Source organism: Lepeophtheirus salmonis, chromosome 9, assembly GCF_016086655.4.
Source record: "Lepeophtheirus salmonis chromosome 9, UVic_Lsal_1.4, whole genome shotgun sequence".
NCBI lineage: Eukaryota > Metazoa > Arthropoda > Copepoda > Siphonostomatoida > Caligidae > Lepeophtheirus > Lepeophtheirus salmonis.
Window position 1 is genome coordinate 16,610,037 of NC_052139.2, and position 24,909 is coordinate 16,634,945.

The 24,909-nt window shown below is 30.5% G+C and overlaps 1 protein-coding gene across 1 annotated transcript; it reads left to right on the forward strand.

Moving 5' to 3' along the window:
- Positions 1-7,299: 7,299 nt before the first annotated feature.
- On the forward strand, positions 7,300-8,576 carry LOC121124565 (uncharacterized). The gene is made up of 2 exons (XM_040719722.2): positions 7,300-7,610; positions 7,698-8,576. Exons 1-2 carry the CDS (start codon positions 7,410-7,412, stop codon positions 8,403-8,405), a joined length of 909 nt encoding a protein of 302 aa, XP_040575656.1. The 5' UTR covers positions 7,300-7,409; the 3' UTR covers positions 8,406-8,576.
- The last annotated feature ends 16,333 nt before the right edge of the window (positions 8,577-24,909 follow it).

A 24,909-nucleotide genomic window follows, 5' to 3' on the forward strand; every position in this document is an offset into this window, starting at 1 on the left:
ACCAGAAAATTAATCAAATTTGAATTGTCTTTTATGAAAAATAAGTTTGATGGTTTATTTACAACCTCGGTACCGTGAAACCGAGGGTAAATTATGTTTTTTTTAAACAAGTACATAAAAATAGGAACTAGCTCCTGAACAGGTAGTTGCGTTCATTCCAAATTTAGTTAATAGCAAATATCTTTTTTCCCATTAGATTTAGTAAATTTGGGCATGTTATGAAGAGGTTTTTTTTTTGTAAACATGATTGATAGGAGGCGAAGCGTACGAGTCTTCAAAAGTGGAAATATGTGAATTGCTAAGTTATTTGCCTGCAACAAACATTTGCTTCAACTCTTCCATTGAATGGGACTGTACTCTCAAGTACCCTTGCTGGTCTTTAACAACATTTCTGATGACGCAAAACATGGATGTATTCCTCGTCCAGGAGAAGCTTAACTTCATCTATAACTTCCAAGGAGGAAAATCCCGATGAATCGCACAGCATATCAAAAAATTTTATAATTCTATTTGAAGGTGAAAGACCATATTTCTGTAAAATTGCCTTTTTGCAACATCATACATGAGACCTTCTTTTTTAATAGGGATAGACCTAAAAACTTCACCAGGTAATGCTGAAGCCATTAAATAATATTTAGTATAATCTTCATTTATCTTCCTCATCAAAAAATCTAGCTCAATTCTTCGAAATCCATTTTCCAGCTCCATCACCAGGAATTTTGGAAGACGTAGTTCTGCTACGGCTAGAATTAAGTTGTTGCCCTCTTCTACTACGTACTTTTGTTCGATCTGAGCGACATTGTCCGCAGGGTCTTGACCGTTAGAATGAAATATTTTAGAAGGCATGATATCACGTTGGGGTCACCCATGTTAAGATTTAAATATCTTTATTTTAACTGAGTAAAAATGATCATTCCTTTTTACGAAAATAAAAATGAAAAGACAAAAAAAAAAAATAATACAAGGTACTATGATAAATAATTAATATGGTCTGAACAAGTCAAACTCCTACATTTATACGCTATAACTATACTTTAATTCAAAGAAACCATTAATCTAGTTCAACAATTTTCATATTTTTATTATTATTATTCCCCCCCCACCCTTAAATCTTCCATTAAAAATTCTCGGAGATAGAGAAGCAGTTCAAGATTAATAAACAATGCACCTTGAGTGGATGTTATTTGTAAACATTATCATTAAAAATTATTATGTGGCTAGGGGTGTGCCTCCACGTGAAAAGGAGTCCATGATGTTAATCAAGGCAGACACGCAACAATTGATCCTGGGTGGAATAATCCCGTTCGTGTGCTTTGCTACGTAGAACATTTTCCTGGACCTTTGAAATAATGTTCTCTATTTTTAGACGCTCATCATATGAAGGTAATTGTACAACAAACCAATCTAGCTGAGCCTCACTCCAAAATGGCACCATACAATGTCGTCCACCAACATAGGTACAACCATTCAGCAAAAGTAAAATACATGAAATGATGCCTCCGTCTCCTTCTTACAAAATGAATACTTTCTATCCTCCGGAATCGCTGTAGATATATATGGGTAAAAAGTGAGGACGTTGCTAACCTATACCTAAGCCACTTCTGGTGAGAATCGCTGAAGTGTTAATCAAAATTACTAATGAGTTTACTTTTTTCATGTCTGTTCGTAGGTTCAGCCAATTTATTAGGTATGTTACAAAGTCTGAAAAAAGTCCAAATAGGAATTTGAAAATGGGTTTTTACGTTGTGTGTGGAGTGTCTCTTCCCATAAATTCCTCAATAATTAAAATACATGGGCTATTCATTGAGACATCCGGAGAGTCGTGGTCGAAAATTTCATCCGTCTTCTTCCTGAATTGCACGTATTAAGAACTGTTTTTTTTTAATACTGGGGTATTTAACATGACGCACGGAGATTTATTATTATTTGTTATAATTAGCTCACTCAAATTATATCCTTCTACATTTAGGACTGTCGTAGTTTGAATCACAAAACCTAGATGTGAATTGTACGAGGTTTAGTGACAGAAAAGGAATGAACATGGCACTCCTCTCATACTTTATAAGCGCTTCCAAATTTTTTTATCCCATAAAAACTGATTCTGTCTATTTATATATTTTTTGACTAATGAGTAGACAAAGATTTTTTAGCATCCTTAGGTTTAAAAAAAATGTATTAATTGGAATGATCAATTTTGGTCCAAAATGTCGAAACCAATTTGAAGTTAAAGAAATAGTCCCACTATTTATTAGCGACAACAAGTTTCTTCATCTCATTAAAACTCATTCCGTCAATCAATTTTTATATTTTTCACTAATAAACACAAAAATGTTCCATCTTCCTGAGATTTTTTGCTCCAACTACCACGCAGTCTTTGATTTATTGATTTTAAATCCCCACTTTTTTTTCAAACGTTGTAAAATAAGATAAGAAAATTTCTATTCTCCTTTGCAATTGAGCTTCCCAATTAGCTTCTATCATCATGGTCACATCAGTGGCATAAAGATCTATAAGATGTTTAATATTTCCAAAACTGACACTGAATCCTAGATATTTTTTTTGTCATGGTGGTTTTTAGCTCTTCTATTGCAGCTACAAAGATTTTTTTTTGTTATACATATCCAGAACCAATTTTAATTTAAGACTGGTCCAGACATCCTTTTATTAAAGAACTTTATTAGTTCAATACACTCAAATTCATCAGAATGGTATAGGTTTTTCAGACCGAAATTCAACATCTAATAAATACCATTTGCTTTGTCTTTTAAAAGATATATTCAACAAAAACTTTTTCTAAATTTTTAAAAGTTAACATTTTTTAAAGATGAACACAATTTTGAGTACAGAAAATTGTTAATTTCAAAATTGTGCAAATAAATATTTTATTTTCAAAAATTAGAAAGTTATCTCTTCAGTTTGCCAACTCAAAAAAACATAAAAAAACAAAACCGGGCTATTTAAAAAAATGTACTCAATTTCAATCTCTAGTTTAAAGGGTGTAGAGCTTATGTCCTTAAACTTTTTTGAAATATAAATATAGAAAATATGTGAGCTTAAGAAATTCAGTGAACCCATTTTAACAGATTCATAGAAGTACAAAACATCAAATCTAAATCCCTATAGATTTTGGAGATGCTTCCAAGCATGAAAAACATTAATGACCACATGGAAACAAAATATGCATTATAAATAAGTTAAGTAAGGATACCCTTGAAATTATTTGTCTTTAATGAGTAGTCTAGAATTTTGCAAAAGACACAATTTCAAGACAAAAGAAATAAAATATTTTAGGTTGAAATAATTTAGGCTTCACATATTTTGCAATGTTTATTGTACAACTGTACCTAACAATATTTCATCAACATGAACTGACAGACTTGATAAATGCTTCTACTCATTAGATTATTGTAAACTAGCATCAAGAGTTGTTGATAATTGTACGGTCCACATAGTAAAATATTAATAGTAAGATTGATAGTCCAACCATTAGTGATGGGATTTGGTCTTTAGATCAATATATTTTGGGTTCTTTTTTACTAGTTATTTGTACAATTTGCTAATTTTTCGGTTCTCAGAACACGTGTATAATTGAAATAGACGTAAGATATATATATATATAGTTTTGGAGAGACAGTGAGGTTTTCATTCATTTATTTGTATTTGATCCCATTTTGACATCCAAATTTATGGTAGTAATTCTTCATTTTTCTTAATCTTTATGAAGAAAAGGTTTTTATTCTTCTGACGTCACATAAAAATGCTCTACTAAGAGAAAGGCTTTAATACCATGTGGGGCTCATCTGAGTATCCTTTATGATCTAGAATATTCTCATTTATAAAAAAAACCGTCGCAAGTTTGAGCCTTCAAATAGTTGGTAGCTCATATGATTAACTGATGATTCCGCTCTAAATGATCTATAATAGGGAAAGAGTTGAATGTAAAAAATGCTGAAAATACATTTCAAGGAATACATTCGTAAAGAGGCATGGAAATCAAACTGAACTGCCAATGATTGTAACTTGATTATTATTGAACTATATGGGTTCTCTTTGAAATCTTGAGAGATTTATTTTGAAAAAAATAACCTATCAATGACAAAATATCATTTTATAATTCGAAACAGAGTATTCCATTCTTCTTTTGTTTCGGTTACTAGAGAAATGTTCCTTCGTCAAATACAAGATGGAGGTGTAGTATCAAATCTATATCTCTCAAAAGCTGTAAGCTACAATTATATCCCCGTTATTATTAATTATACTGTTGCATTACGCAACAAAACGATATCTGAAACCAAAATACACAAGTTCTGTAAATATACCACATTACTTAGTGTAAAAATGTCAAAGGAACAAAAAAAAAAAAAAAAAAAAAAAAAAAAAGCACAGTTTGCGCGATCTCTTCAGCGCCGGTGTCAATAACAAAAAAGCTATAGAGACCTTTGCCATCTCCATTAGAGGATATAATTGTAGCTTACATCTACTACAAATTTTGAGTGGTCTTTTCCTGATTCCATAAAAACTTCGTTTTTCATAATTTAGTCATGATACTGCAAGTTTTGAGTCCCCACTCTGTATATAAATTATATTACACTTTTTTTTATTTATTTGATGTCATACATTTCTAGACATTTTTGAAGCATATATATGTTGAAATTTGATTCTGTAATTATTTTTTTTGTATAACTGATATGTTTTGAAAATTCATTTACATTTTTTATGTAAATCATATATTTTTGTAATATTTTAACAAAACTGTAGAATAGTGAAGAATATTTAGGCTATAACTGGCCAGGTCTTGCAATTTCAACATACTTATGTGGCTGGATAAACTCATAGAGAAGTAAATCTTTATTTTAGACGCTTTTAAGGAGTTTGGCTCTCGCTGAGTTCGTATAAAGCTTACCGACTGACAAGGAAATTTTCTAGGCCAGAGAGATTCTCTTCTTTGTTACTATTGAATTAAATAAATAAAAAGAATTCCCGCGTCGGAACATCAACAGAGAGTTGATCGATACTACGTCATATCTCATACTGAAAGATATTTTGGAGGAAATAAAAGGAGGGAGCAAGAAGACTATTGGAACGGAAATAAAAATGTACCTTCAAACAAAAGTTTAACTATTGTTTTAAATTGACGCATTGGATGTGCAATATTGTTTAGTAATAATTATTAAACTACTGTGATCACATTTCTAATTTATTCTAAGTATCTACCTATATTTTTGTTTGAATTTTCAATAATCAAATATTTACGATCTTGTACTGAATAAATCAATTTTCTTTCTTAAAATAAATAAATGAGTATTTATGTTCTTTTATTAAGAAACCCAATTATTCTATGAATGATCCAATTACAATTATTTGTATTTATATTCAATTTTTGAAAATCTATTAACGAATGTATTTGTAAAAACTATACTCTCCATTCACCACCTTATCTTTTCCTTCGCCATTTAGTTTGTGCACCAAATGAACAGTTTGATAAAATGTTAATACTTCAAAGACGATATATGATATACCATTTTAGTTATAAGATTAAAAAAAATATGAAAACTTTGCTATTTTTTTAATTGCATTATGGACATCAATTTTTATTTTCAAAGATGTTATCATTATTGTTCAAGAAAGAAGATATAAGTATCAAGTAATCACTAGGGGGTTAAAGACGAAAAGTAACACTAAGGATTTGTTGGAGAGTTAAGGTGTAAGTACTTGTTGTAATTGGGGTAGAATTGAGGATCAACATTCTTCCTATATCATTGCTAGATAAAGAGTGAGGTTGAATGCCACATTTAGACAAATAAAAAAATTATTTAATTTTTGGAACTTGAAAAAAAAAAAAAAAAAATCATAAAGTAATATATTTTTCCTAACAAACTAGAAATAGGTTTATACTTTGAATATTTCTACGATTTAATTATTTGTTAATCTGTTATCTGTTGAGCTTCGCAAGACGTCACAAAATCAGAGGTAATGACTCAAATGAAACACTCAAAGTTAAAAAATAACTATGGAAAACTGATTGGTTTATTACATATTATAATGATAAGTTTCATGAATAAATTGAGCTCAACTTATAATACCGTCCTATATTTCTAAAATAATTATTTTTTTATCACTAAAAAATAGTATAAAAGCTTATAGATGGAATGCTAAAGATACATTTTATGTAACGTAATTAATGATATCAATTTTTATAAGTCTAACATACAATAGAGTAAATTGTTTAACTCTGAGCCAATTTATGTTCCACTGAAGTACGGAAAGGGTCAAAGTTTAAGGGACTCAAAAACAAATCCCCTTTCCAGGCATAGTGTTATTTTGTTGCGATAAACATACACAACAAAAGTTATTAAAATCAGTGGTGAGGATGTTGTCAGGGTGTGTGCACTCCACATGGAATGTCCCAAGTATAAACTTGAATCGCACATACATTAGTTGTGAATATGTTGCTCCATTTTGTATCACATGTTCAAGCAGTTAATACACATCGATGGGTACTCTTCGATTAAAGTATTATTTTCATCTATGGTGATCTCTATTTGTAGATATCTCGTCAATCAAAGTTACAACATACATATATAATTGATTTACACTCATAGGCATTTAAACACTTTTCACACCCCTAACAATGATAGCAATAAATGAAATTTAGGGAAAATTAACCCAGGAAATATAGATACTTTTCATTTAACTATCTTAAGTACGCGCAATGTATATTAGATTCTCAGTATTTCTTAGGGAAAAAAAAGTTTTAGAAGACTCATTGTCTCTAATTATTTCAAAAAGAAAGCTTCTCTATTAGAAGGTCAATAATAACAAGTCAGTAGAAAATTAGTTATTGATGGTATTTTTTTTTATAGGTTTCAAAATGTTTTTTAGGGTTCTAAAATTAAAAAAAAAAGTAAACCTGAAAATTCACTGTTTATTGTTTCTATGATCCAAGTAATAAATAAATATTTTAACTTCCTGACAGTATAACTGTAAAAACTTGGGAAAATCTTTTCTTTCTTTTTTAATTTTTTCAACGTGCAATGATGCTAATTTGGGTTGCAGTTCCAGGAAAGTACGTAATAATAGATATGACAGATTATTATTTTACTTTTAACGGGGATTTTCTCTGATTCTAATTTTTTGACTATTTGTACGTAGGTATAGAACTTCCTCTCCTCATAACATTTTTTTTTATATCTCTTCAAAAGAGTGAAAGCAAAATAAAGAAAGAGTCGGTGAAATACGGCAAAGAAAAAGCAGGAGAGTTTTTTTGCTTCTCCCTTGTTCTTCTTACGTTACTTACAAATGTATATAAGAGGGTGAATACTTGGCTTACTCTTCAGTACACATTCAAGTAGGGTTGAACACATTTGTGATTAACTAAAAATATTTTACTAATTTCAAATCCACTCAACATGATACAACAAGAAGAACACAACATCGAAGGCCTCATTGACAAAACCGCAGAGTGTTTCAAGTCCCTAGATATCCTTTCTACAAAGGAACAGTTGGAACGACTCGACAAAAAAATGAAGAGAACGAGTTCGCTACTTCAAGAGCTCAAAGTACTGAGCAAGGCTTGTGAAGAACTGGACGAAGGGAACAAAGACAAACAGGTAAGAGAAAGAGATGGTTTTTGTCTTTTCTTGTTCTCAAACCCAAGAATTATATTCCTAACTTTCATATTATTCTCCTGTTAACAGGTATTTGTTCGTCGAATTGTTCAGCTTAAAGCCGAACTCCAAGACATAAAAGATAATCTCTACTCCCTGGTGGAGTCTCGCCTCACTCCAAGACAACTAAATCTCCTTTCTTTCAATGAACCTTTTCAAGACCCCAGCTTTGATCCTTCCATTCGATTTTTTGGCATTGACTGGGACCAAATCTTTGGAAAGTGCTTCAACATCTCTACTAGTATCAAGATCTTTTCCCAGGGATACCTTCACCTCAGAGAAGATGCTGAGCTCGACATTTTCCTATTGAATACTATTCTATTGGATCTTTCCCGTCTAGAGATGGATATTACATCCCATGCGGAAGCTGTCCTCAATGGCCGACTATCCAAATCACAGCTTCGACTCATTCAAGAGGAGCAAACCCGTCTCAAAACAATGTTCCCTCCTGCATCAGTTACTCCTCCTCGGAATCAGAGCGCTTTGGCAAAGGCGAAAAGCTTCAGAGAGAGTAGTGGGAATAAGCGAGTCATAAGCAAATACAGAAAGAACAAAACCTCCGAGTTTCATCACCATGGGCATCGTTTTTCAACTGACCTTGGAACAAGAGGTGCGGAAGAGGGATCTCAGACGCCTTTAGCAATGAGTAGAGATGAAGATATGGAGAAACCGGTTTTCATTCGGAGGAAGTCCTCTTTTCTCCAAAACGTTTCAAATCTATTGAAAAACATTCGATGACTCGATCAGATCCATCCTCATTTCCAAATGGAGCGAGAAATACTCACTTCTCTCCACACACAACAAATTCATACTTTTTATCTATTTATTGACACTGTATTGCAGTCTACTTCATTCACATTTCATTGTTTTTTATCGTACATTTCCATGAATAAATATATTTGAAGCGTTTATCTGTTTGATGTTATTGTTAAAGGATGACCGTGAGTCATAAAAGATTTCTTCAGTCGTATTCATGGATTACTCCAAAAGAGAAGGTTAGAAACAGGAGAAAATACTTTTTAAGTGGGAGTAATGGGAGTACTTGCCCCTCAAAAGTTTCATATATTTAAATACATAGATTGATACTTTGTTTTGAGCACACCCTAAAAATAAATAAAGGACTGACGCTTTTATAAAAGGAATATGGACATAATTGATTGAAGAAAGACCATAAAAAAGGCTTGGCCTTTTCTAAAAAAAGGTCATTGTGTAAAAAAAATTACCCACATTAAATTTTTTATACAAAAGTGAAAATATTTAATGAAAAATAAGTAAAAAATTCAAATTAATTCTCAGCTTCTTCTTTAAAAAATGTCTATAATGCAAAGTATAAATTAATTACCAGTCCGTCAAAGACGAAGAGAAAGACTGAAGATTTGTTGTGGAGCTATAAGTATGATTCCTTGTCTCACTCAGAGTATAATTGGGGATTTTTAGCGGAGTTATAAATGTAAAACATTGTCGGACTCATAATAATTCCTGGTCATATCATTGCTAGATACGGGTGTGTGATTTGTATATAGTTTCTTTCTCTTGCCCGTAGTTAATAATTAACTTCAAACTTCAAAATTTGTTTAATTTTACACAAATTACAAAAGACGTTTTGCTTGATTAGGAACCCTACTGAAGCGAAGACTTTCAGTACGTAGTTGACAAGCATTTCCAAGCTTCTTGATGGATTATGAGAAATTGCATAAAATCTGAGTCAACGATTAGTAGTAATAAGCCGTCTTGAGTGTGCCAATTTTCCAGGTTTATAGTTTGCTAGCTCTAAACCAGTTGAAACGGCTTGACATATTTATACAGATATTTTTGATCTATACTTAGTTGATCGATCACATTCCTCGGGAATTTAGAGAAATTACCAGTCACTGCAGAAAACGGGACGACAGTTTCATTTTCACTGCCGGCCAATCGTTTTTCAATTAGTTGCAAATATTCTTCAGAACCCAAACTGCCACCATCAAAACTAAAAAAAAAAAAAAAAAAAAAAAATTGACGAAGGGGTAACATCGGCGTTAGTTCCAGTTCCTTCACATCTAACGTCTAATGACATCTTAATCCAACCTTTTCTCTCAAAGAAATTTGTGATTGAAGTAAAAATGGGCTACATGTAGAGACTTCCCCGACAGATACACTATCTACTTCATCGGTAAATTGAAATAATTTTGCGAACAGTTGCAAAAGTCTGTAATAGATACGGTTTATCGACGCGATCTGCTGCTGATTCACAAAGCTGTATCAAAGCACGCATAGGAGCTTGAAAAACTTTTGAAGGAGTTGACATTAGAAGTATTTACTTTGATTTTTGAAAAGACAAAACTAAGATAAAAAAAAATAGGGGACTGTTACCATCCCAAAGAAGTTTTAGAGATCTCATCTCAGTTTTATTAGAACATGGATCATTTTATTGGGACATACAACGCTAAGTTGTGCTACAAGTAAATTTATAAAATAAAATATAATAATAGAAGTTACAGATCGATTTTCAACAAACTTGGTACTAAGATTGTATATGGGCACAGTAAGAGGCCCTTACATTTTGAGAGGTCAAGGTAAGAGTACAAGGTCAAAGGCACACCAGAAAAGGAACAAATGGGGATGTTATGGCTTCTACCAAGCCCCCATTTTTGTTTTAACCATAAAATAACTCTAAAAATTCATTTTCATATTATTCCCTCCAAATGATGAAAAATTTTTTTTTTACTATTTCCATAATTTGTGTAAAATTAAGCAAATTTTGAAACCTTTTGGGTTTTGCATAGCTCAAAAAAATACATTAACGGGACACCCTACTGTGCAGCCTTGAAATAGGTTAGGGATAAAAGTGATGTTGTATTTTTTGCTTTATTGCAATGGTTTATAGGAAATGTCATAATCTTTCAATTTAAGCCAAGTAAGCCCAGTTTGGTTTGAAAACTTGTTGCCAACGATAATCCAACTTCATAATGCCTAGTAGTATCCCTTGTCTCTATAGTAAAAAAAATCGTCAACCAATTTTTACAGGCCTCTACTGAGGCATGTGAAAACCACCAAGTGCATTGGTCAAACACAAAAACAGGTGATAGTTGCTTGGAACAAGGTCCAGACTGTAGGATAGATGCACAGAACTTCTCATCTGAGCTCCAGAGCTTCTGGTGCGTCATTAAAGATGTGTGTGGCCTGGCGTTGTCTTGATGCAACATAATTCCTCTCCTATTCAGCAATGCTGGCCTTTATGGTTAGATCACCAACTTCAAAGAGTCAATTTGTTACCTGTAGAAGCAAAATTGAGTGAATAAAAAAATCGTTGGAACCATTGCTGTGCAACTCGAACCAAAAAAGTATTATCCCGTATATATGGCAAATTTTCTTGGTCTTGTTTTTCCCTTTCAGATAGTAAAATAGGGCGAATTTCTTCCATTGATACCTCCATATTAGACACACAATTTTTCACGACTGAACTGGCCATGTGCTATACTGTCCCAAAATCGTTTGTAGAATACACTCACACCTTTACAAGAGTTTTATCTTATTATCTGATGTACCTATTTATGAACATGATATACTTAGCTTTTATAAAAAAGGCCAAGAAATACGTGAATACTTTTTACTCAACCTAATATAATTGTGAATATAAATATGTTTATTTTATAACAATACTATAAGCAAATTGTAGAAGTTGCTATTTCTTCGTCTTAAAAATTATTATATTGGTCGTTCCAATAACTTCAATGTATTAATTTATATTTTGACCTTTTAAAATTACAGGGTTATTATGTAATTACAACTATGGTTAATTGAATTTTGTAATGTGCTACACAATTCTTATATTTTAGTAACTTTTGTTAAACTAGTCAAAAAGTACATTACATCATATACCTATTTTTAATATAATTGATATAATGAAAAAATATCAATTATTTCTCCAATAGATGGCTTCTGAAAAGTGTATTTCGCGTTGAATAAGTCCTATTGGTTGACGCTAGAGGGTGTTAGAAAGATAAGTTTCGTAATAAAATAACTATTGGCCAGTTTCGTGACTGTTTGACTCAGGTTCGTTAGAGCAGATAGTAAAAGAGTGATGGCAGTAAATAAAAAATACGCCATGTTATATAATATCCAAGCCTGACAATTGAAAATGTGAAAATTGATTATGGTCTTGATGCTGTAACAGCCAATGATGTGCAATTTTGTTTTGTATATTCCTTTCCGTATATTACATATATATATATATTTCTTTTTACAGAAGTCGGATAATAAGTTGTAAAAAATTGTGTAGGCTGTTAAATAGAGGCTGCATCTGCAAGAAGTTTATAGCGACGCAACTGGTCCCAATACTGCAACAACCAATCATGCACAATTTTGATATCGCCGATTTCCTTCAAACAATTTTGGTATCATACATATAGGCACCCCTCTCTGGAAGATAGTGTTGTGTCGGTCCTTATTTAAGACTAAAAACAACAGCCTCGTCCAGTTCAGTCATATTTTAGTCAGTTTTAAAACTTATAAAATTATATTTTTCATGACGCCACTCAACTATTCTTCTTCTTTTTTGAATCAGTTGTATAACTAACATTCCGAAGAGCTAACAATCTATAGGACTAGTAGAACCGTTTCTAAGACTGGAATTCACCAAATAAATATGGACTGACACAATTGTACAAAATGTGTATAAAATAATATAAATAATTTAGTTTTACCGTCAATTAAGCACTGTTTTGATTGCCAAGGAGATGATCATTAATGTAAAAAAAAAAGAAGTCCATTAAAATTAATGATTTTCTTATAACTAAATAAATGAACTAAGTTACTTTTTAAAATATTGAGCTCGGTTATTCCCCTTTGCTTTAATGAGGGCCTTTCTTTAATGAGGAACAAAAAAAACCGATTAATGTCATACTAATTTCTGTTATCATTGTGAGTAGATAATAAATATACAACAAAATGTTCACTCGACTGCCAAGAAAATTTTAATAAATGAGACAGTTTATAAAAAAGCGTATAATGATTTCTAAGATGATATATTAATTGCTCTTCAGGTGTACTTAAACGCATGAGTGTATATATATCTTTTTTTTGTTTTGTTTTGAAAGCAAAATGATTCATTATTCAAAGTGAAACAAGTCAACATTTGTAGTAGATCTAGTATGCCAACATAAAAAATAAATATGTTGAACAAAAAATGAGGCAAATAGACAAATATTCAATGTAGACTTTTTTAATTCATCAAAAGCATCAAATTTCCCTAATTTTTTTTATCTTTGATTTATGCCATAGTACAATTTTAGAAAAAAACAACTTTTAATTCACTGTATATACGTTAAAAAAAATGTCAACCAAAATTATTTTATACAAAATAACTAAACATGTCTTCTTAGTACCGTTATTTACTAATGCAAGAGTTTTTGCCTTTATTCATAACTTGATTGCCTTGTGCGACCTTAAGTGGGCCTCCGAGGACAATGTAATCTTGAATAGGTAATTTTTTTACCACGTGAAAACTTTTCCGCACTAGCTGTTATCGAAATTCGAAAAAAGTTGAACAATCAAACTGCTCTAGTCTCGGTCCTTATGCAGTCCAGTCCAATCCCACTTATCAGTCCTTAAATAAGGTAAAATCGATTCCTTGTGACGTCATTGAGAGTCTTTTTCCTTTTTTTTAAAAACTATTCCGTTACATAGTATAACAAAATATATAATTAAGCAAAAAACGTATTAGATTGTATTATTATGAAAAAATGAATAGTTTTTCCAAAATAATACACTTATCATTTATATATATTATATTGACTAATAAACCATCAAAATTTATATATAAAATTCCAAGGGTTAAGAGTTAAAGACAGAAAATCCTAAGGACCAAAGTCTTAAGACTGAACTGCTTCGAATAAATAAGGACCGATAAAAAACTAAATACAGACCGAAATTTCATACACATATTTGATTCAATTATAGGGTTGCTACTCAAATTTTTGGGATGACTTAAGATGCCCAACAATTTTGAATATAGTTTAAGACCTTTATATGATTTAACAGACTTATATTAGACCCAATAAGGCCCATTTTAAATTTTAGATAGATCAATTTCTCATTCTTTCATTGTCAGGATCCATTTTGGCGACTTTAAGTACAACTTGTAGCACATTCAAACGGCTAATAAGAATAATTTGTCAAAAATACATATGTGATGTGTAAATCATAACAATAATCTTGAAAAAAAAATAGAGAAGATTAAAATCCCCATTCTTTTACTTCACATTAACATATAAACCAATATTCCACAGACATATTTGAGTCAATTACAGGACTGTTATTCAAATTTATAGGATGAGTTATGATACAATTTTTTTCCCAGCTATATTTAAAACCTTTATTTAATTTTAGAGACATATATTGGCTCCAATATGACCTTTTAGATAAAATCTATTAGTTTGTAATTCTTTATTAATCAGAGTAATAAGAGGACCGAAATTGGCAATAATTCGTCAAAAATACAAATGTAATCTATTCTCAATTTAGGGAAAATTATTATAGATTGTTTTTGCGTAGACTTGACATATATATATTTATGTTAGTACATCTGTTGGGTATTTTTTGTAAAGAGCCAAATCTTTTTAATTATGAAAATGTTATGTTTACATCGGCAAAATTTATAGGAATTTGTACCACTTGGGGACATTTGATTATTTCCTGAAGCATTTATAAACTTGGAGTTCGTAAAGTTACTACAAGATGATGTTAGGGCAGTTAAAAAGTAGGAAGGGACGTTAATTTGTGAAAATGAGCAAATTCAATCGGGCACGAGCAAACTAAAAAATATATTTTATCCACCAGGGGTGTGACTCACTGTCACTTGGGCTAATATAAGTATGGGTTGCTTAAGGGCGCTGGTACCGATTAAGATTACATCAACTGTTGTGTGACACTATTGTATTCTCTAGGTATTTTAATAATATTTCAATATAAGTCCTTCGGCCTATGTTCTCGATCCAAAACTTTGTTAATAATCCATCAGGTAGACGAACAAAAAACTATATATCCTAAGATAACCTATAGAAGGATACTAAAGAGCATATTAAATCAGCATCTGTGGTCTTGTAAAAGAAAAATGATTAAACATATTTTTTCTTATATAAATTTATTCATATTTTTTTTAAATGAATCCATAACTCGAGAGGACAAGTTATTCCTCACATTGATGAAGTTACGCCAAAACAATGATGATATTGAGATTGAAATTATGTTTAAAATGTACAATACATTAGTCGGAAATTCTGTAGAACTTGGTTGAATTTTATGTATTATCAATGTAAGGAAATTGATTTGTTCTTGCCCAATGATATCATAGACCTTTACATGTCAGAAGACTTTAAGTCAAAATTCCGAAATACGAAAATGATCTTGAATCTTATGAATTTCTAATCAAATATTTAAAAGAACTGTCGTAATCCTCATCATCCCTTTTCTGATGAACTTCATCCTCCTAAATTATGAAATTATATGTGTATTATGGAAATCACTATATTTTACTAATTTTCAATAATATTATAATATTCAAACAAGGGATGAAATAAACTCAAACAAATAATTATTACCTATAAAGAATGGATATTAAAATAAATATTTGCATTTAAACTGCTAACTTAATAAAATCAATTATAGGGTAAATATTAAATAAATAAATTGAAATGAATTTCACAATACAAAAATATATTTAAAAGGACCATATGGATATCGTCATGTATTTATTAAATATTAACATGAAAAAAGAAAAGTCGAAGTCATAAGTATCAGTCCTGAGTATCTCATTCAAAAATGGTATTAAAATTTACAACCCAATATTGAAACATAGTTATTTTTTTTGTAGCATAAGAGATCAGAGGGCTCCGATAAACACACTAGTATTTGGATTTATATAAATTTTATGAAAATAGATTATTTATAGATGTTGATTGTTGTTGTTTTTAATTAAGGGAGTAAGAAAAGTAATTATTCTGCAATAAAAATTATCTTGAAATGTTGGTCCATTTCCTCAACTTCATGAGAATGAGTAGTTCCTGAATGAAATATATTCGTATTATCTTGAAATATCCTGATCCCTAAAGGATGATAGCTCTTCATTATCTTGGTGGTGAGTCAGTCCTTGCTCACTAAAGAAATAGATTTTGAGGACTGAACTTATTTGACATAAGCATCGAAATGAGGAGAGGCAGTCCATACTCATCTAGAAACTCTTTCTGAAGGGGGAAAAAACCAATTTTCTTGTTGCATAACCTTGTAATAGTAACGTTGATTAAAAGATGGATTAGTTTTACTAAATTTAAATCCAAATTATAATTCAAGGACTACCAGCGAGAAGGACTTCATATGTTACCTATTTCTTGAAAACCACTTAGAGTCAAAAATACTTTTAATATAATTATCACTTAATAAAATCACTTTCATATAGTCTCAAAAATAACGAGTAATAAAATTAAAGGACTTTTGTCAACAGGTGACTCAATTTGGTCTGAAGTATTTCTCTTGTTAGTATTCTTTGGCCGGATAATCATAATTATTATATCAAGAGGTTTATTGTTTTCCGCAATGTGGTGCTACTCACTGGTGATGTGTTTAAAAACGAATAAAAGTAAATAATGCACATGCCCTATTAGAGCCTAATTTTTGGTGAAGAAAATAAAATTGAAATAGGGTTATACAAAGAACTAGCTTTATATGATTTTAAATTAAAAAGTATAAAATTTAAGGCAGTGGATCCCAAACTTTTTTGAATTGGACCCTTAAACAAATTTGCTAGACAATATGTGATCCCTACACCTTTCATTGAGAGATGAAAATAAAATGTGGGGTGCATTTTATGCAAAAATATGACTTAAGACCTTATTAACCCTATAAACTTCAACCCAAAGGAAAATATTATAAATCATTTGACTATATTGATCAAATATTAATTATAAAATAAAAATTAATGTATTGATTCTACCTATATGGAAATAATATGAGAAAAAAAAATAAGAAATACAGGGTCAAAATAATTGAATATATTATTGTAAATATAAAATCAGCGATATATGTACTAATTGGAATCATTTCCATACTATCAATTCTCATTTTTGGCAGTAAATAAAGTCAAAATTGAGACTCACAAACTAATAATATTACAGGCTGTGGATGAGCAAATAGTTTTATCAACAAATTGAGGTCCGAATGTGACGGATGTGTACTGTGAATTAAGCAACACATGTATATTTTAGGTTTAATTTTAGACACCACAAATCAAAGATAATCCTCCACGTTAAATAGTAATCTGTATTTATTTTTAGGGAACCCTCCGTTGTGTCCCGTCACCCCCCCCCCCTTTAGGAAACATTGTCTTAAATTGGTATTAAAGGCCAAAGGTTCCAAAAAAGGTCAAATTCTTCTCAATTTTTGACTTTCTGTAGTCCTAGGATTTTTCATTTAGGTGGTGGGACAATTTTGATAGAAGTTTTTGTTTTTTATATAAATACATAATTAGAAAAAAAAAAATAATTTGTTAAATTTTTAGTTGAGCTTTTTGGTAAATTAAATTAAATAATCTTTTTTTTTTTTAGAACAGAAGAATCGATGTTTTTATAATTGGCATAAACGTGTTCTTTTCGACATATTTGACAGCTAGTTTTTCAGTAGTCAAGAGATTTCCGCATGTCTGTAAATTATTTCTTGTCACGGTTGATCAAGGTAGATAAATTAAATGTAAAGTGCTGGACTTTTTGTCTCTTGTTCAAGTGTTTCTTGGCTCTGAAAAATTGGAAGAACTATCTATGCCGCGGTGTTAACTCACAAATATTAAAAAAATACTTTTTTTTTTGCCAATTCCTTTGTCTTTGTTGACTCGTCATGCCCCTTACATAATTTATTATTTTTGAAAAAAAATTGTAGTAATAAGTTATAATATATTTATGCTTCGTTTCCAAAAGAATAGAAATACAAGTTCTGTTTTATATGCCGGTTTATTATTTCTATTAAGGAATTTTGCCTATAACTTTTAATTTGGATTACGCGTGCTTACAACTCAGTCTTCATTTTCAAATACCCTATGGACTTGTTCTTTAGAATCAGCATCGTTTTTCAATTAAAAATACCCTTAAATCCTACTTCAACGCCTAATAGGTACATGTTTTAGGGACATTCCATGTCATGTGCCATCACCGATTTTGAATTTTTTTCGTCAGGATGTCCATTCCATCAAAGAAAAAATATGTGTAAAATTTTTAACTTGTGGAGGCACGAGGGCCCGTTTGGAAGTCCCTCAAAGCTTGTCACCCTTCAAAAGATCTTCCAACTTGAGTATATTTTATACCTTCTGATATTTAAACTCCATCTTTTCTTTTCTTTAGCCTTTATATAAAAATTTTTAAAAAGGATTATGCCAGAGATTTGCATATATCAAACTAACTACCTACATAGATAGTGTTTCTGTTTAAGTTTCTTGAACATATGTTTGTTATAATAAGATTATTTGATGATCCATAATGCAACTTTTTACTTATGCCACTACTCAGTTATTAGGCGTCATCGAACAGACAAACTTTGCCTTAAAAACTATAGAATTAAACTACCCAAGCAATCATCAGTACTACTCATCGTTTTTTATGAGTACACACAATGTAGGTACTCATTACGTAAATGTTCCCTCCTCAAGAATGACAACTTATGAAGAAAAAATGATATGACGTTAGGACTGATTAATGATGATGAAGGGAAACCTTAAGTCTCTAGAGCGCTGCGTGGCTTATTTGATGGCCCAATGTAGTTCAGTACTTCATGGTGTCGTACTTCCTGTTTGCTTGAACATAATGATGCATGTAAAGGTACGTTTTGTCCAGATTTCTCAGTGAATAGCCAATTTATTTTAATAATTGAGGTATTTATACGAAGAAACAATCCATACACAACGTAAAAGTGCCTTTTCAAATTCATATTTAGACTTTTTCAGACTTTGTAACATACTTATTATTTAAATACATAGAGGAAAAATAAATCTTTATTTTAATATAATTTTAACAGTAGGAGTTTGGGGTTTCTACAATTTATAAATTATAATTCCGTCATCCCATCACTGAGACCCTCAATGCCATTATCAACCAGGAATGGTTACGCCATGACAGAAGAATACATCAACAGGGGTTGCCAGGACTTCTGCTGCATTTTTGAAGCCATCATTACAGCTAAGAGCGACTACATTAATGAATAAAATAGTTTAGACACACATCTATGTATAAAATTAATTTTGTTGAAAATTTATTGTCATTTAATAAATTATATTTTGTTGATATTTAAAGTTCTGACGGCTCAGATTTTAATGGACCACTTTGTATTATAATTATTTAGCTACCGTTGTAGGTCTTTGTCTCAAATTAAATTTAATGCTTCAAGAGTATACTGAAAAATACTGGTGATAAAATGTAGATTCAAAGGAATAATTCTTATAAATCAGTTCAATAACAAAGGGTGAAGGATACCAGAGGAAAAATAGGTAATAGGTCATTTTTTTTTTTTTAAAGTTAATACATCTTTTTTAATTCAATAAAATTGCTATACATTTATGTTAGAATAGTATTAGAAAGAAAACCATAAAATAGAGAAAATGCAAATGGGCTTAAGGCAATAGGTTGTATTAGTATAAAAAATCAATAATAAGTATAAAGTAGGTCATTTTAAAAGTATTGTAAATGTTAATAGCAAGTAGTCATGGATTTGGTACAAGTTCCTTCGACCAAAAACTTATTCATTCAATATTTTAAAACCACTTAATAATGTTTCATTATTCGTGCCTCTGATAGTTATTATGGATATCAAATAATTAACTTTTTAATAAATGCTCCTTGAGGAAAGCCGCTCTTAGAAAAGCTAGTTTAGACGATCTATTTAAAAAATTGATGAGAATTTCAAAAAAAAGTTTATATTCATTTCATAAGTTGTGCGCAATGTTTACATAAAATTTTTTTCTCTTCTGTAATTAATAATAGAGTAAGTTTGCCCCGTGTTGCCCGGGGCATGAAGAAATTATAATTAATTTAAAACTCTTCTGCTTCATATAAAATTGAAAAATAAAGACCGTAAAATTCTAAGAATTATTCTGGCTGTATAATGGTTTGTATCTATACACATTTTTTTAAAGGAAATAACAAGGTTTATAGAAGAAAAAATATTCAAGTTGAGCTCATCTCTCATATTATTGCCAAAAATCATTTGTCGGATTCTCTCTTTTTCTTGTCTAAACCTTATATCGCACATTTTTACTTCATTTGAAATTGTCGTTTGTTCCTCAAAAAATGATATTTAAATGCCATCAACAGAAATATCTTTACAAAATCTACATAATAATTTTCACAAAAATTATTAATTGCTTTGGGCATGGTTTTTGAATAAATACGCCCTCACACACACAGACATTCACATTTAATATATAAATAAGTCGTATTTTTGGTTAAAATATGCTCCACGGTTCAAAGTTCACGGTTTTCTTTTGAGGCATTTTGGGATCAAGAAAACCATGAATCTTTATTCGTTTGTCATGTTTGTTTTTTTCTTCGAAAAGACGATAAACTTATTAACATTTATTTTAAATTGACAACAAATTAATACAACTCATTGGAAGATTATTTCATCTTACTTCGTCTTAGAGAAGATGAAAGACGGCCTAGATTATCACTGCTTAGAAATTGAATTTGTGTAAGAGTGGGAGGATAAGGGGGGAGCAAGACCTTTGTTATTATTGAACTGTTTTATTATTTTGGAGGGGAGAAAATGAATTACTATTTCTAGAAAGTAATTAAAAGTAACTATTAATAGTCCTCTTAGAAATAAGACATATTTTTCATAAGAAAACTTCTATATTTTGACGAGGATAACTGTTGAGGTTTGAAGATGATAATATGCAATGTTGTTATAAATAAATTGCGTTTAGATGCATGATAGATTCGGTTAACCCCTTTATGTAATAAAATCAGTGACTCTGACGTATGTATATTAAATTTTAAAATGATACGATATCAAAGTGTGTCCTCCATGCATTTAGACATTGTAAATCGTCTTCTTTGAGGCTCAAGTCTGCTCCGCGATGGCCTTCTGCGACAATTCCGTGCGCATGATTCCTCCTATTTCAATCTTCTTCTCGTACTGTGTGCTCATGGTTGTGGCAACTTGGATAATCTCTTTCTTACCAATGGACAGCTAATTATGTGCTCATAGAAAAGTTGTAGAAAAATGACTCCGAACCTCTCAAAACTTAGATAATACAGATGAGTGAATAATAACGGTTGGCCCGGTATAATTACATTGACTTCATAGATAAAAGAAAATGTTTACGGATTTTAAACAGAATATTAATATTGTTGCTTAATTATTACTCATTAAATATAATGAGGACCTAATTAGAGATATCGGTGAAAGAAAAAAATACATACATACATTCATTAAGAACTATTACATAAAATAATTGATACTTAATTTTTTTTCTTCATAGCAACCACACAGAATCTCCCATAACATAGCCAACATTTGCAGTAGTATGATTAAATTATGAAAAAAAAGAAGATTATTATAGAATCTAGAAAAGACAACTCAAAACCAATTTGTAAATTGCGGAAATAATATATTTTTAATCTATATGTCCTCCTCAAGCCATTACAGTTTCGACACACCGGCAAATAAATTGTCCTCTCTTGGTGATGAAGGACGTGCCAATGGCATACCACACTGCCCTCATGGCAGTGAATTCAAATTTTGATAAGATGTACGTCCAAAATTCTTCTCCAAGGCACCCTAAGCTGCAAAGACCATGTGGTGAAGTCAGGAATGAACAAGGGCAACATGAAGGCAGGTCAGAATTCCGCCATACTCTGGTTCCATAAGTTTTAATTCTTCTTGTTTGTATGGTGATAGCAATGGACTTTATGATGTTGTAAGGGGAGATCAAAATCCGGGTATTTTGTAGCTTGTCCGTTTTACGAATTGGTAATATGTTGAATAAATTTTCTTTTCCTCAGTACTCCTGAGCACTGAACTTCCTTTCCTATTACACTCAATTATATTCAAAACCTGAATAAACCTTCGTTTACACATTGGGGTCGAATGATTAATATTTCTTACTTCTTTTGATATACTTTTTATTTCTAATTCAAACAAGTAATAATTCTATCTTTGACAATTCATTAATGTTTTTATAATAATTGCTTACGTGTGAAACATAACGAAGCAATTCCTATCGTTTACCAAGTATAAAGTATGATTACAAACGATAAATGACCAAAGTTTGTTGATCTATAATTTTGCTTGCACAGTAGAGACATCTTTTTCTTTTTCATTCTACTCCAGTAAATGTCCACCATAATTGTCGATTATAAGAGATACATTTTTTAAATTTACGATTTGGATTGTGCATTGACGCCCTTCATAATATTTCATATGACTCTGTGGAATTACAACTTTGTCGTCAAGAAGCCATAATTTATTTATATATTTTAAGTTATAAACGATTTAACTATTTACACATGGTGTATCTAGAAGATATAGCTTCATTGATCCATCAGATCGACTCCTCTTATTCCTTTAATGTAAAGCTTTACACTTGTAGCACAATAATTTTGGGAAACTTTCGTGATGATACAATATGCTCATTCACTCTTATCAGCTTTTGAGATCATCATCAAAGTGAAGATTTTGAAGTATCCTTTATAAGGAAGTGAATCTTGGTTTCAGGAGTCAATCAAACATCTTAAACATTCGTATCTGTGGTAAACTCTTCATCACCTATAATAAACTGTATCATAGTTATTTACTAAGATATCAATGTTTTCTTCATCAGCACTGTCTAATTCATCTAAAATGCTATAAATTTGATCACTAATAGTGTTGCTAAAAATATTAAAATATCTTGTTCTTTTTTTACTTTAATATTAATGCTCTGAATGGACAAAAATTTAAAGATATATGTCAAGTCCAGAACAGATTTTTAAATCTGATAAAAAAAAGAAAAATATACATTTCAAACCCAGAGAGACACCATTGTCCTAGCGATTTTAAACTGCCCTAACTTTTGCATTTTTGATCAAAACAAAGCAAAATTTTGCAACATTATTTTTATACTACACAAGTCTTAAATCAGCAATAAAAATTAGAATTATGCATACATGACAAGTATATGATATGTAGAATGTTATTTTATCGAATTACAAAAAATGACATAGTTCAAAGACTTATATATTCCAAACATAAAATTCTATAATCAAATATTTTTTATGAATTTTGATGATCTACTATTACTCTTTCTAACATTTTAAAAATGTCTTAAATATCATAAAAAATAATGAACAGTTAAGGATTTTGCCAAATTTAGTTTTTCAGACCAAATTAAGATTATATACATTTATGTATACAATATGGATTTCTCTAGCGTTACCACCAGAAGCACACTTACAGAAGTCCAATCACTGAACCGAATTTGTCACAGCTTTTTTTTTATAAATTCACTGATATTGGAGCAATTTTGCAATTGATATTTTCTCTGTGCTCTTTTAACGTCTCCAGCTTATTGGTGCCGACCAATGACTTCACGTGACCCCAAAGATATAATCTAAAGGTCTTAAATTGTATGATTAAGGCGGCCAATCAACTGTTCCATTTGCTGAAATAAAGCGCTGAGCAAATTTTCTTTGCAATACATCGCATGTAACGTTTGTTTTGTGACAGGTGACACTGTCGTGTTCAAAGCACCTTGCAAGTGGGAACAAAAATCTATTATCATGAAGCAATAGCGATTTTGCAGTAATGTGGTGGCAAATCCTTCCCGTAGGAATTCTACACCAAACAGCAATTCTTTTTTGGGATGCAGTGATATCTCGTAAAGTACTTGTGGATTGCTGCCTTAACAAATCCAATGATCCAAAAATGACTTTCAAGACTCAAGATGATTTTGCAATGAAAATCAGCATTTGCATGGAACAATTATTTTGATAATAAATTTGAATAATTTGCAATCCCTGATCAAATTTATATCGCTCCATGTTGAAATATATACAAATGAAGTTTCTAAAAATAAAAAAAAAGACAATAAATATGACGGCGTTCTTCCTTAACGGAAAAAAATTGAAGTCTCCCAAATGAAAAACCATTTATATCCAAATAAAGGAACTTACATTTAGGGATTATATTTGTATTCTTTGACAAATAATTGTCATTTCAACAAATTAATTTTAATTATCCTTTTAAAGTACTTGAATTAGACAAAAATTATTGTAACAATAAAAGAATGTGAACTTGGTAAATATAAGCTTTGAAAGGGACCTCATAAATTAATTAAAGGTTCTAACCTATTGAAAAAATTCTTGGGTGTCTTAAATCATGCCATTAATTTACATTCAGAGCTTATAACTGACTCAAATATGTCTATGAAATATTAGGATGTTTAATACAATATCAAGTAAAAAAAAAACAACATAAGTTGTGATTTTCTCAATTTTTTATTTTTGTTGAAAATGGATTTTATGTTCACAAAATAAACATATGTATTCTTTGACGATAATTCGTCAATTTCTTTCCACAAATTATTGTTATTAAATCGTTGGAGGCGCCACAAATTGAACTGAAAGTAGCCAAAATTGATCGTTACAATACAATAATGAGAATTTAACTTTTAGTTGATAAGGGGCATTTCGGGGCCAATACAAACTTCTAATATCAAATAAAGATTGTAAGCTATAGCTTACATTCATGTGTATCTTAACATTTGTCACAAATTTAAGTACAGAGCCTATTATTGACTCATATATGTCCATAAAAAATTGGACTGTCAGTATATATGAAGTAAACCATTTCTTGTGATTTTCTAATTTTTCTGATTTTTGTTGAAGATTATTTGTATGTTGACGAGCTACATATGTAATGTATAGAAAAAACTATGAATAAGGAAAATGTATTAAAAATATGGGGAAAAAGTACATTACTTTTTCAATCAAAAAATATGTTTGAGTGATGATATTTACTTACTATTACTTATTATTTACATACATACATATATTTCCTTGAATGGTAGTGAATAAAAAGGAAATATTGGTTCGATTCTTAATTTTATTTCTTTTCAGGTTTCATTCAATCAATATACCTATAAATGCCTTAATTCTATATAGAAAATTAAAGGTTTTGTTGATGTCGGCCAATTTGGGAATCTAAATAACCCAGTTCTATAACACTTAAAATCTTTTTTTTCATTAAT